The sequence below is a fragment of the Drosophila miranda genome (assembly GCF_003369915.1).
Source record: "Drosophila miranda strain MSH22 chromosome Y unlocalized genomic scaffold, D.miranda_PacBio2.1 Contig_Y2_pilon, whole genome shotgun sequence".
Taxonomy (NCBI): Eukaryota; Metazoa; Arthropoda; class Insecta; order Diptera; family Drosophilidae; genus Drosophila; species Drosophila miranda.
Genome location: NW_022881614.1, coordinates 34,700,565 through 34,714,259, shown reverse-complemented (window position 1 = coordinate 34,714,259; position 13,695 = coordinate 34,700,565). Strand labels below are relative to the sequence as shown.

Genomic DNA, 13,695 nt, shown 5'->3' with positions numbered 1-13,695 from the left:
TACGTGCAGGGCTGCGTAAGCTGTCAGGCCGTGGGCAGGATGCTCACACGTAGAGCCGAAGAACCCTTCGCCACCCTGTGTGCCGACTTCGTCGGACCATTACCACGGTCCAAGCACGGGAACACCATCTTACTGGTATTCTTCGACACTTTCTCCAAGTGGGTCGAACTGGTACCCCTCAAAAAAGCGACAACAGCGAACCTCGAACGAGCCTTCAGAGAACGAATACTGAGCAGCTTCGGCGTGCCAGTTCACCCGCCGATCGTTCAGAACATTCATGCGAAGCGCAGGCGTGGAGCTGCAACACACAGCCCCGTATTGCCCCCAAGAAAACCCGACGGAGAGAGCCAATCGGACTGTGAAAACGATGATCGCCCAGTTCGTCGACGACCAACAGAATACATGGGACGAGCTCCTACCAGAGATGACATTGGCGATCAACTCCAGCGTCTCCGAGACGACCGGATTCAGCCCCGACTTCCTCCTGCAAGGAAGAGAGCCCCGACTCCCCGGCTCCCTCTACGACGAAGTCACGCCCGGGACAGGGAGTACGCCAGAGACGGCCACCAGCAAAAGCGACGAGGCTGAAAGAAGTATTCGCCATCGTCCGGCACAACATCCAGAGAGCCAGTCAAGAACAAGAGAGACATTACAACCTCCGCCGGCGACTATGGCGCCCCGCCGTCGGATCACTGGTACTACTACGCCAACACCACCTCTCAAGCGCCGCCGAGGGCTTTGCGGCAAAGCTAGCCCCGAAGTTCGACGGCCCCTACCGGGTCAAGAGTTTTACATCGCCAAACATCTCCAAATTACAACACTGCGAAAGCCGGAAACACAAAACCGCAAATATCAACGACCTGAGAGAGTTCCACGATCACGAGTCCGAAGAGCGCACTGACCTACTCGAATGCTGACATCGACGAAGAAAGCAACGACACCTCAACCCGACGCCCCAACTACGGCACCGCTGAGTCAGCAAAACCCGGGACACCCGGCCAAAAGGCAGCACCGGCAAAAAACGATCCCGATGGCATAATACCGCCGAGAATGCAAGCGCAGCGAACCGCGCGACCACCAATTAATCGAACAGCGCTGACGCCAGCGAGAGAAATAACGTAACACTCACGACCACGCGCCCCACAAACCCGCTGACGAAGCGAAGAGAACGCGGAAACCCCAACGCAGAACCGCCGAAGGGGCAAGAAACGAGATGATAGAAAAGCGGCAGGCGATCCCAAAACGCACCCCCGGTGCAACACGGAAGCGAAAAGAAGAGCGTGCTCCGCGAGTACAGCCCCAAAGAACGGTTTAAATAGCCGCAGCGCTGGCCCACATCGATCAGTGCAGAGAAGACGAAGTCGTCCGAGCCAGCAACCCTCAGTCAAAGACTCATCCACCGCCGCACACCCAACGCACGAGTCTTCGTAACTCTCGTCGGGGAAGAAAGGGGAGGGTGTAACGAACCTAAAAGGTTTCGATACAATCCGTCCCCCGACTTATAATGAGAGCATCGCACCACACCCCGCAACCAACGCCCCCCCTCCGCAAGCAACCACCGATCAACACGCGGCAACTCCATAACGATGACCAAAAACATCAGGTCACGCGAACTTTCCCCACTCCAGGCCAAGCCATCGGCCAAGGCCGGTCTTCCGGGTTCATCGACGGAGGAAAGTCGACGCCGCGAAAATCTGCGACGATCACCAAGAACGGCAAAGTGCAGCCCGACGCGAAAGTGCATTTGTCAAACCCGCAGACCCAGCAATACGGGCCTATAAAAAGACGACGACGAGAACCAAAGAGCAATTACGCAGAAACCCGGCTCAGAGTACGGACGTGGTACCAAAAACTTACGCAGAAACCCGGCTCAAAGTACGGACGTGGTACCAAAAACTTACGCAGAAACCTGGTTCGGAGTACAGGCGTTGTACCCGGAAATTACAAGAAACACCGGCGATCAGTTAAACTAAGTTCATTTAAAGTGCTAAGAATTATAATAAAGTGTAGAATTATCAAAGTAACACCCGATTACGTAAGTTCACTCCAACCAGCCGAGGCACCGACACTACCCAACCCCGAGTCCACGCACGCCGTTTCGTAAACACGACGAGCGACGTTCACTCCAGCCCCGATCCACCTCTCTACGATAGGCCGGTTCTAGGGCAAATATATCATATTCTGTGGCCATATCCAATCGTTAGGTCATGAGGGTAGTATGTAAAATGTTTAATGGGAATGTTTGGTACGAATGCCGTACGTACATGTATTTTCTAAGATTTTTAAGATTGTACTGTCTGGAATTTAAGAACGGTTTCTATTGTTTTTGTCGTCCAGTGTTATAGACGCCCATTAAGCGTATAGCCCGGAGTATTACTCTACAAGTGCTAAAGGTATCCAGAATAAAATTAATGGTACGAATATAGTTGACCGACTGCTTAATAAGCCTTACAATAGTCGGTACCGCCGCTGGGACTATCAGTCCTCGATTCTCCGCCAACTGTCGAACATGTCGCGCTCATTGCTGTCCAGCCTTTGTGCCCTGCTCTGTCTAGTGGCAGTGACCAGGTCTTTGCCCTTGCAGGAGGATGAGGCGACCAGCCAGGGCCCACGGATTGTGGGCGGCTACGTGACGGATGTGTCCCAGACCCCCTACCAGATCTCGCTGCGGTACAAGGGGACTACGACGCCAACGAATCCCTTCCGCCACAGGTGCGGAGGCTCCATCATCAGCAGTACGATGGTCGTGACTGCGGCCCACTGCATCATTGGCACGGTGGCCAGTCAGTTCAAGGTGGTGGCCGGGACCAACCTGCTCAGCGGCACCGACGGCATCATCGTCTCCGTGTCGAAGATCATCATGCACGAAGAGTACTTCTCTGGAGCTGCCTATAACAACGATATTGCCCTGCTGATTGTGGATCCGCCGCTGCCGATCAACAACTTCACCATCAAGGCCATCGAGTTGGCCTCGGAGCCCCCGCTGGCCGGTGCCGTCAGCAAGATCAGCGGTTGGGGAACCACTTCCTCGGGCGGCGTTGCCTCCAACGTACTGCTAGCCGTCGATGTCCCAATCGTGAGCAACGAGGACTGCAACAAGGACTACGAAGACTTTGGCGATGATACCTACCAGATCACACCAGCCATGCTGTGCGCTGGCGTACGTGGAGTTGGTGGCAAGGATGCCTGTCAGGGTGACTGGGGCAACGCCTGTGCCCTGGCCAAGTATCCCGGTGTCTACGCCAGTGTGGCGAACCTGAGGACCTGGCTTGATTCTAAGATAGCGGAAGAAGCAAATCACTGAAACATAAAACATCATCTAATCTGTAAGCACCGCTTAATCTCATGTCACATGAGGTTATATCAATAAATGGGTATTTTTTTGGCCATGAGGTTTCCAATTCAAAAGAATTGTTTCTAAAGATTGCCTTAATCGCATTTGGATTACATGCACACAGCACCCATTAGATCCACGTGGTTGTCACTCCTTTGATCAAGATATCAAATCCGAAAACACGCCCAGAAGCATTATCGTTCAGTTTGGTTTGTCAAATACACATATGTGGCATCCATTTAGGTTTAATACAAATTTGCTTTGCAAAATGTGTGGCATACTTTGCGGCTATCCATAGAAATTATACCATTATCCTTCCATTTTCTTGATCCAAGTGGATCCAAAGTTCAATCTAAATCTTTCGAATGGGGAAATCTCCGCTAAACTGTGAGCAGAGAATGTTAATTTGTATATCCGATTGGGGTTGAAACGATAAGGTTTAACATTGATCTCATTTCGAATTCGTGCCAAATCATAAAGATATAGATTACAAATGGATATTCACTAGTGAATCTTGGGGAAGTTTACTCTGAAAACCGTTTGAGAGACCATATCTCGGAGTCCAAACAAGGGTCGATATAAAATTCGATTGTAGAGGCTTCATAGATAGATGGAGCTTACGTCTCAAATACCTTAAGATTAACCGAAAGCAGTCCGCAAACAACGTAATCGTCTTTATCTCGGTAGTACTCTTTGGTACGCGTTTCTAAATGAAGCTATCTCGAGCACCTCCCATTAAGATTAGCGATAGGCCGCCGCCGCCTGGAAAAGTGCAACTTCGCGCTCCGCCCAGTCATAATTTTTATTTATAATCGATTCGAACCAGTTGCCTGTGCAAATCGACCGCCAGTCCACATCCCCAGCGGAACAATGTGCATCCGAGAGCTTCAGATGATGGGGCCGCTCCTGCTGCTGCTGCTGCTGGCAGTAGCGGGCTCCTCCGCCTCGGCCTTGGCCCAGCCGGAAGCGCGAATCATCATCGGCACCACAGTGGACATTGGACGGCATCCATACCTGGTCTCCTTGCGGTATCGTCGCAACGAGACGACCAGCTACATGCACGAGTGTGGCGCAGTGATATACTCCGAGCAGGCCGTGGTCACCACTGCCCAGTGCTTGTGGAATCTGCCAGAAGGCACCAAAGTATTGGCCGTGGCCGCCGCAAATACCCGCAAGGGCAGCGACGGACTTGTGGTCCCAGTCTCCAACTGGACGCTTCACCCCAGCTTCGACTACATCACCGTCGACTACGACATCGCCGTTTTGATCCTGGATTCGCCCTTGAATCTAACCAGCTTCGGCGTTCGCTCCATTCGACCGCAGCGTCCGGCCGTGGGGCGGCTGGCCACAATCGCCGGCTGGGGCTATCGCGAAGAGGGGGGCCCCTCCAGCTACCGGCTGGAGCAGGCTCAAGTGCCCATCGTCAGCTCGGAGCAGTGCAACCAGATCTACGGCACTGGTGAAGTCACCGATCGGGAAATGTGGCTCATGGTGGTATTGACGCCTGCCAAGGCGACACCGGCGGTCCACTGGTCATCGACGACCAGCTGGTTGGCCTCGTGTCCTGGGGACGCGGCTGTGCCCGTCCAGGCTATCCCTCAGTCTATACCTACGTGGGCAGCCTGAAGAGTTGGATCGATGAAACCCTGGCGGCCAGTGGGGCGCAGTAAACTAAGGAATTTTCTAGTTATCCGCTGACCGCAATCGACGTTATCTTCAAGTGGCTACTGCCCACTATCGGCCCAGCTACCAATGTACCAACAGCCAGCTGCGCAGCTCTGGCACGGAGGCATACATGCCCGGGTAGTTCTCTCGCGCACAGCCCGTGCCCCAGGAGACGATGCCCAGCAGTTGATTGTTGTAGATCAGGGGGCCACCGGAATCGCCCTGGCAGGCGTCCTTGCCACCGCCGGTCACGCCGGCGAAGAGCATGCGACTGGTGAGCATTATCGAGTAGGAACATTTGTACTGACTGTTCTCGACCACGTTCACTTCCACCTCCTGCAGGACGTTGGACAAATAGCCGTTTTCAGTGGTGGTGCCCCAGCCGGTGACTATCACTGCTGAGCCATGCTCCGGACGCTCTTGGGCGAGTGGAATGGGATGGGCCAATTCGTTGAAGATAAAGTCTCCGTCGGTGATGAGAATGGCCGCATCGTAGTCGTTGTTGAGTGTCCTGTAGTTTGGATGAATGATAATCTTGCGGACCGGCAGCTCCTGCGTCTTTATGCTGATCATCGTAGAGCCGGCCACAATGGTGAGGTCTGCTGGGCTGGCCAAAGTGCTCACGCAATGGGCGGCACTGATGATTATGTTGGTCAAATAGAGGCTGCCGCCACAGCGATGATTGCCCCTGTAGCGCATCGAGATCTGATGTGGATAATTGATGACATCCGTATCCTGTCCGCCCACGATGCGGCCATCGGGCAGCGGCACTTGCACCTCAGCGTTGAGGTGGACGGGATCCGCCAGAGAGGCTCCAACTCCGAGCAAACAGAACGCGACCAAAATCCATAGATTCGCCTTATCGACTGGCTATGGATTGCGATTGGATTGACCATTATACCATTATCAAACATCTTGATAGCCGCGAAATCATGAAATAGACACGAAGAGTCGTAAATATATGCGTCAGAAAGCGTCCAGGGCTATTCCCAGACAAAATAGCAAAATGGTACTAACTGGCGAATAGATATATTCTAAATGGAAAACCTATCAATAGAAATAACTGTTCCATTTTTGAGTTTTTTGGTATTACTTCTATATATATTTTCGCTCTTGGAATCGATCAAAACATCTATAATTTCACCGCTCAAAATAATCAAATCAAATTCATGTAAAACTACATATTAAAATATTTATTATAGATAACTATAGGTATATTCCATATACATAAAACTGAGACTAACATTAAGATTGCACATTTCCGGCCCAAGGCTGCTGACATTTATCACAATATACGCATCAATGCCTCTTCGATACGATACGCTACCATTCGATAAACGATACGATAATATACGATATAATATAATTATTGCACTTATATGTCTTAGGGCTTGGCTTGGGTCTGTTGGTAGCTACATACTTATTGCACGTTGCATTTGAGATGCAGTTTCCAAGGAGTTCCATTTCTTATAGCTATCTTATTTCGATTAAAATTGCACCTTGTGGTTTGGCAAGAATTATTTGCGAAGTTATTGCACTGATTACTTCGGGTTAGCGTTAACCTAGTCTAGATGGAAGTCTTTCCTCTGTTCCAGATATTGCACGTCCCTAAATCGAACCTAACCCTACTTTCGACTAACCTAACCTGACTTATCCTAGCCTAGCTCTTTCTGATCATTTTGTAGAGAACAGAGTGGGTCTCTATGCTCTCCGCCCCGGACTCCCACATGTCCTCTGCATTGGTCTCTTCGTCCGTCTCGGACGATCCACAGCAAGTGCTGTGGCCCCTTCCGGCCTCCTCCTCCGAAGAGTAGGATGACATCGCGGTTGTGCTTCCGCGGACATTCAGCTCCTGGGAGTTTGCCTGCGAGTGGGAGCGCGAGTGGGAGCGAGTCAAGGTCTTGTCGGAGTCGGCATCGTTTGGATCGTCGCCGGCAACGTTATCTGGAGAGCGGAGGCTGTGGCCAGGCGAGACCGTGTGGTCCAGATCATCGAAGCGACTGTCATTGGGCCCGCTCTCCTCCTCGTTGTCCTCTATGGTGTCCACCCGGATGATCTTGCCGCGCCCCGTCATCATCTTGAAGTTGTACCGATCGTAGACATTGCGCTTGTAGAGCTCTGTGGAGTCCGTGCTCATGTAGCCGCTGTCCAGCTGCCCGAATCGCTGCTCATAGTAGTTCTGACTGCCAGGCCCGTGTCCCATGCCAGCGGACTGCGCCGCGTTCTTAATGATGGTGGCGATGCCCTCATCTCGATACAGGGCCTCCAGGAAGCCCGTAGCATTCTTGGTGCCGTATGTGGGAGCCGGGCTCTGGCTGGGGCTGAACTTGTTGGCCGCCATGGTAACGAACTTACGCCACGCATTCTTCAGATCCTTGGCCTTCTTAGCCCGATCCTTCAGGCCGATGGCGATCTGCATGCCCGCCGTCAGCTGAGCCGGCTCTATCTCGCACCGGTAGACGGTCTGTACACTGCTCTGATTGGCGTTTCCAGAGCTGTTGGCCGCCGCGCGCTGGGGATAGGCTATGCCCACGGGCACTCCCGCATTGCGGTACATCTCCTTGGTACGCTCCGACAGGTGACCGCTGCTCCGGTTCGAGCGCGAGCTGACCGACAAGGTATCAAACTGGTTGAGATCCACTTCCTTTAGGCTCTTGGCATTGTTGCTTCTGCTGAACTCCGGTTCCGGGTTGTCCTTGCGCTCCTGCGCTGGCTCAGAGGGTTCCTCGCGCTGGTGACTCTTGCGGCGATTGAGATACTTTGTCAGGCTGTAGTCGTTGCGCAGGCTGTTGATCTTCTTGTTGTACATCGCGTCGTAGTCGGCCTCCAGGTGGGACTGCTTGTGGGACTGAGACTTGCCGTGGATCTCCTTGGACTGCTTGGCATAGCCTCGCTCCTCAGTTGTGGCCGATATCGCGCTGGACATGGTGTTATTGCAGGAGTTCTCGAACTCCGAAGTGACCCCGGTCACCTCCGTGACCTCGCTGTGCATGCTGTAAGCATCCTCATCCTGTGTCTGGCTCTCGCCCGCCGTTTGGGAGGGCGGCGGCGGCGGCAGTGGCCGCTTGCTCTGCACCAGTGGAGGACAGTAGTGCTGATTGGCCTTTGGGGCATTCCTGTGCCCCAGTGCCTTGCTCTTCTCCTGCTGCTTCTCCACCGGCTTTGGCGAGGATATCGTGATGGTTGTCTTGTTCACCTTGGCCACATCCACCACTGGGTGGGTGGGCGAGGACTGCATGCCCCGCTGTCGCCGCGAGTGCTTCGCCTCAAGAGTGAGGATGCGGCCCTCCTCCTCGGCTGTCGGCTTCCTTTCGCACTTGCAGCTCTCCTGTGCCACCAGCGGGGACTCGTAGATCTCTCGCAGATTACGGAACGAGTGGCTAGACTTCAGAATAAAGGAAGCCGTTCGCGGCTTGATGGCCTGACTGCTCACCGTACTCCCGCGACTCAAATCTGGCAGGGAGTTGATCTGGTTGTAGTCCGAATCTACGTAGGAATCGCTGCTCATCTGCTGATGCTGGCGCCCATGGTCATCCCAGGCGTTGATGTCGCAAAAGCTCTGCTTCTTGGGCTTTCGATCGAGAGTATCCGGCTCGAACTGGTCGCTGTCCGTACGCTCCAGATCGGAGGGGGGCTCGTGTTCCACCTCGATGGTCATGCTGCCCCGAAAAGGTGTGTCGTACTTGATGCGGGCCGCGGCCTCCTTCTGCCGCTGCTGCACCAACTGCGGTTTCTTGCCGGCCAGTCGCTTCTTCAGATCACCCTCCTTGCGAAAGCCGTTCAGGCGATCGTAGACCGTGTGGCTGATCTCCAGCTCCTCCTCCAGGGGCAGGGCGGTGCTCAGGCTGGGGCTCAGCTGGGAGCTGACGTCAGATGATGGCGAACTGGGGGAGTGGGAGCTCTTGCGCTTGCTCGGCTCGAGCCGTTCCAGGCTGTCTGCCTCATAGTCCACGATCAGATACTGCGGTGACTTGCGCCTATAGATGGGGGAGTCTGGCTGTAATTGCTTTAGGGACTTAGGGCTGAGGGAGCTGTAGTCCGGCGTGGGCACCGAAGGAATGCTGCTCTGTGTGCTGCTGTAGATGTCCTTGATCTTCTTCTCGATGGTGCTGTCGTAGTCGGGCGTGGTTATATGAGCCCCGTACTCCCGCTTCAGCGAGTCGTAGATGATCTCCGCCGGCTTCATGTTCCGCAGCATGTTGTAGTGCTGCCGGTCAAAGGATGTCAGCGAGGTGGGCGTGGAGTTGGCGGCTGCAAACTGGTCCAGCACATCGCTCCGCTTACGCAACGATTTGGAGCGACTGGAGGTGCTGCGCATAGAGCCGGCCGGAGAGTCAGCCAGCATGAACTTTGGATTGTTGTAGATCTCCCCGCCCGTCTCCGCGAATCCGTACACATTGGCGGCCATCAAGTAGGAGGAGAAGCTCTCGTGGGAGTTGGCATTGGTCTTTCCCGGCTCTGGCTCTGGACCGGACCTGCTTGATGCTGGCTTTGGAGAGGGTGAGGATGTGGGGCCTTCGTCCGCCTTGACTGCCTTTTGCATGGGCGGTGGTGGCGGCCGTTCCTTGGGCGCTGTTATCTCCCTCCTCAGGGAGCCTTTTGTGGGCGACCCCTTTGTGGGCGAGCTCGAGCTCTTCTTGGCCGCTGTCGGAGTGGGTCTTTCGAGGGTCTTTTGTTGCTGCGGCGAGTCCGAATTGGGGACACTCTGCAGCCACTGCTCGATGCTGTTCCGCTTGTCTCCCATTCCGCTCTTGGTCGAGAGATTCTGCTGCAGGGAAAGCTGGTACATGAACGGAGAGCTGCTGGACTCGGGCTGCTGCTCCTCGGGAATGATGTTGAGTGAGGGCTGGTAGCGCTTGGCGGCCATCTTGTACTTAGCGATGGCGATGACCTCGCGGATCTTCTGCAGAAACTCAATGGCAGCTTGCGGCGGCTCCTGGGGAACAGATGGAGATGGAGATGGATATAGAGATGCGGTCTTCCCCAAAGGGACTATGACTTACCGCCAGCAGATGTGGCTCAAAGTAGGCCGGATTGAAGTAGAGTTTCTTGCGCACATTTTCACTGACCATGGCCCGAAGGTTCTCCATCTTCTCCTCGCTCATCAGATCCTCAATGACGGCCACGTTCTCGGGAGGCAGGCACTCTTTGTCCTGCAGAAAGTAATCAGACTCCAGGGAGGTGTTCTCCTGTCCACTATTGCAGCCATTGGGCGTCTTGGGATGCACCAGGACCGAGGTCTGGAGTAAGGACACCTTCGTTTGAGGCATGCTAGCGGTAACAGAGAAGGTACTGAAACCCACCTTGATCTTTTCCTCTATCTCGCACTCGGAATTGGAGTTGGATATGTCGCTGGCGAAGCCCGACTGGTGCTCCCTTTCGCCCAGCTGTGGAAAGTGCTGCAGCAGGGGATTGTTCTTGATGATGCCCAGGTCCTCCTTCAGGCCGGCGATGTTGGGACGGCTATTGGAGTCGTTTCCGTTACCCAGACCCATACTGTTCGCGGAGTAGATACTGCCGACTCGGCTGAAGGGTGCTCCGTAAGTGACCTGGTCGTTCTTCGGGTAATTGATCTCGTTGGCCAGGTTGTCCAGTGAGTGACGGGAGCTGTGGCGCTTGCGCTTCTTCATGTACAGGTAGAGGAACACGGAGGCCACGTAGATGAGGCCCAGCAGCAGGCTGCAGATCCCAATCACCACATACTCCCGCATGGTCATTCCGACCGAGATGGAGGCCAAAGTCGTGGAGTTGGCTGGCTGGAAGAAGACCTCTGGCACATCTGTGGGTCGCATGGAATGGGTTAACCTGTTGCTAGGTGCCTTTGCTTCGCCCGGAGAATACTTACTGTGCGCATACTTCACCGGACTGCCATTCACCCGGAAAGCCACACAGGGCGAGTGAACGTTGCGCGGCGGCATCAGAGGCTCTCCCTTGCCGTGGCTGGTGGTGGCATTCAGCGCCAACGTCATGTCCCGACACACCAGATGCACCACAATGAGGCGGCCCTGCATCTTCTGGCGCAGCTCCGGCTCGCCCAGCCACTGAACGAAGCTCCGTCCCTCGTCGCGGAGCATGCGGAACGGATAGTCCGTGTCGATGGGATTGCGCAGATCCGACCAGCCATTGGAGCCCAGGTACTGGGCCCCCGTCACCGCGCACACGGGAGTGTGAATGTCTGCAAGAGGACAGGGACAGGACAGTATATCTTTCAAGTGGCAACCGATGCTGCAACATTCGACTCACTGGCAAAGCTGATCTCTCGCCTGGGATAGATGATCTGTCCGCGGAGGGGCAGGAACACGAATGGGATCTTTTCCGACGATGCGCCGCTGACGAACGGCGACAGGGAGCACTCTGCAAGGGAACGGGGAAGAGAGAGAGACAGGGGAGAGTAGGAAAGTTTCGTCAGTGGCTGCGATAACTTCGGAATCGCTTATCAATTAGAGAAAATATTTCTGTTTACTTTTCCGCAAAGCTCTTACTTTCCGTCCGATGGGGGACTCCGATTCTGACTCTGACTCCAAGTCCGAGACTCTAAAATGGAATCGGAATTGGAATTGGAATCGGTGGCACAGCAGAGCGACTGTGTGTTTATGGTGGCAGACGGCGAAAGTTTCCTTTAATTCATTAGCCAGCCGCAGAAGAAAGATAGCAGCGAAACGATTTGTTCAATAATAATAGAATTTTTCCCTCTTTGCGTCACGTTTCGTTTTCATTTCATTCTGCAGGGCCCTGCCAACAATTTCTGCTGTTGTTACAGCATTTCTTTCTTCTGGTTAATACTCGACGACTGTCGACTGTCGGCTGTCGGTTGACTGGCGGTTGACTGGCGGTTGAGCAACCATTGTGCTCCCTTCCATGTGCCAAAACAATGGATGGATGAGTCCCACACGACTGGGTGGGAACGACAACGAATCCCACTCCCACCGCGAAATGGAGCACACAATTTCGATACGATACGAATTAGCCACGAAATCCAGATATGAAACCAGCTTCCGCATACGGACTTACCATGGATGTCGTCCACACAGATGCCCAGGTCCTCGCGGTAGGCCCTCAGGTAGGGCAGGCAGCGGCAAGTGCAGCCCCCATCCTCGTTCCCCTCCGCCTCCGGCTGGGGACTCCTGCCTCGGTTCTGCTGCATCTTGAGGCGTCGGGCGAGCAGCTCCAGCTGACCGCCAGCCAACGAGGTCGTGGCCGTGTCTTGACCCAGTCCATCTATGGTTTGGGTATATACTTGGATTATGACAGGCTCAATCTCCATGGTAATCTGTTAGTTACCGTTGGCATGTCCATTCCCGTCGTTCGAGAGACGCAGCAGACCCGCCGTCCCGCTGGAGAGTCCAATGCAGGTGTCCGCATTGCACGCACTGCTGATGCCTGTACGGGAGGTGGAGGAAGCGAAAGAGAAACGTTAAGATGGATTGACTCTGGCCATCACAACAGAATCCCCGAGCCATGGATTGACGTCTAATAAGACTGGCCGGACCTTACTGGCGAAATTAATGCTGCTGTCAACGCATCATCTTGGCTCAGCCTCGAACCGCAGCAAAAACACCAAGAAATCAAGGGAGAAAGCCTAGCTTCGGGGACCGAAACTTCAAATACCCTTGCAGACCGGTTCTTCCTACACGTTTTGGTAATCGTGCTTGAAAATTACTCAAAAGGATTATGTATCTATCCATTTCCTGGACTCTCTCAAAGAAAACTCAATCTGAGACATTTCAAAGACTTGGATAGATACTTCCGATTGATGTTGGTTAGCAAATAATTCTAAATATCTTTAGAACTATGGCAGGCATTGAACCAGGCTTAATGACAGACATACAGAATGCTTATAGAGCACGAACTTCTTGAAGGGTATCAAAAAACACAAAACTGGGCATGGCACTGACATCGGCCTTGGCATCGGGACTGGCACTCACCGCTCGTATGGAAGACATCTCCGTCGTGATGTCTTTTCAGATTGATCAGCTGGCCGTGGGGTTGCTGCAGATCCTCTAACAGTAAACTTTCGGGCACCAGATCGCCAGCGGATGGGGGGTGTCTGATAAAACTGTTGCCGCTGTTCCCATTGAAGTTCCGCATCCGCTGCGGCGTGGGTGATCGCGGCGTCGAGGCGGGCGTGGCCGGTGGGCAGAGGGAGGCGAGCAGGAGGAGCAGCGGTAAGGATTTGGTGAGCCACATCTCGGCAACAGCAACATAGCTGATCCGGGGAACACTCTGGGGGATTGTCTGGGTCCGCTCCGCCTGAAAGTGGAGAGCAGAAAAGACCAGGCCACTAATTAATTACAAAGAAATCCTAATTTGTAGTCTAGAGCAAGGCGAAACCAGCCCGCGGCTGACATTCTTTTGGGGGCCCCGGCCCGGCCTGCCCGGCTAATGAGGCAGAAATTGTTGTGCCCCGTCCGTGGCTGGAAATGGAGCAACATCTACATCCAGTTGCTGTTCTGTTGCCTCCCTGTGTCGTTAGCTGCTAACGGACAACATTTAAACAAATGTTGCAATTAAAACTCGTTCTGCCAGCAAATATATACTTATAGAAAGAGAGACATAGAGCGAGAGAGGGGGCAAGGTGCAGCAGAGGTGGAATTATGTTGCATTGGCACTGGAGCAAGTGCGTCGCAGTGAGAAAATGTTGCTTCTGCCTCTACTGATGCGGCGGCTGCTGTATCGCTGCGTGCCGCTGTGAGTGC

At 53.9% G+C, this 13,695-nt stretch overlaps 4 protein-coding genes across 4 annotated transcripts; 2 read left to right on the top strand and 2 right to left on the bottom strand.

Annotated features, from left to right (window-relative positions):
- The first annotated feature begins 2,482 nt into the window (after window positions 1-2,482).
- On the top strand, window positions 2,483-3,408 carry LOC117193586 (trypsin zeta). The gene has a single exon (XM_033398326.1). It carries the CDS (start codon window positions 2,510-2,512, stop codon window positions 3,302-3,304), a length of 795 nt encoding a protein of 264 aa, XP_033254217.1. The 5' UTR covers window positions 2,483-2,509; the 3' UTR covers window positions 3,305-3,408.
- Window positions 3,409-4,168: 760 nt separating this feature from the next.
- Window positions 4,169-5,030, top strand: LOC117193585 (trypsin eta). The gene is given in 2 exon segments (XM_033398325.1): window positions 4,169-4,805; window positions 4,808-5,030. Coding segments are annotated over 2 exon segments (798 nt in total). The 5' UTR covers window positions 4,169-4,204; the 3' UTR covers window positions 5,005-5,030.
- A 35-nt stretch (window positions 5,031-5,065) lies between these two features.
- On the bottom strand, window positions 5,066-6,258 carry LOC117193965 (trypsin delta-like). Its single transcript, XM_033398617.1, has 2 exons — window positions 6,244-6,258; window positions 5,066-5,869 (listed from the first exon to the last, which is right to left on the bottom strand). Exons 1-2 carry the CDS (start codon window positions 6,256-6,258, stop codon window positions 5,081-5,083), a joined length of 804 nt encoding a protein of 267 aa, XP_033254508.1. The 3' UTR covers window positions 5,066-5,080.
- On the bottom strand, window positions 6,249-13,243 carry LOC117193587. Its single transcript, XM_033398327.1, has 8 exons — window positions 12,925-13,243; window positions 12,281-12,379; window positions 12,011-12,217; window positions 11,243-11,353; window positions 10,845-11,174; window positions 10,303-10,778; window positions 10,003-10,239; window positions 6,249-9,935 (listed from the first exon to the last, which is right to left on the bottom strand). The coding sequence occupies exons 1-8, from the start codon at window positions 13,184-13,186 to the stop codon at window positions 6,660-6,662; spliced, it is 4,998 nt and encodes a 1,665-aa protein (XP_033254218.1). The 5' UTR covers window positions 13,187-13,243; the 3' UTR covers window positions 6,249-6,659.
- Window positions 13,244-13,695: the final 452 nt, after the last annotated feature.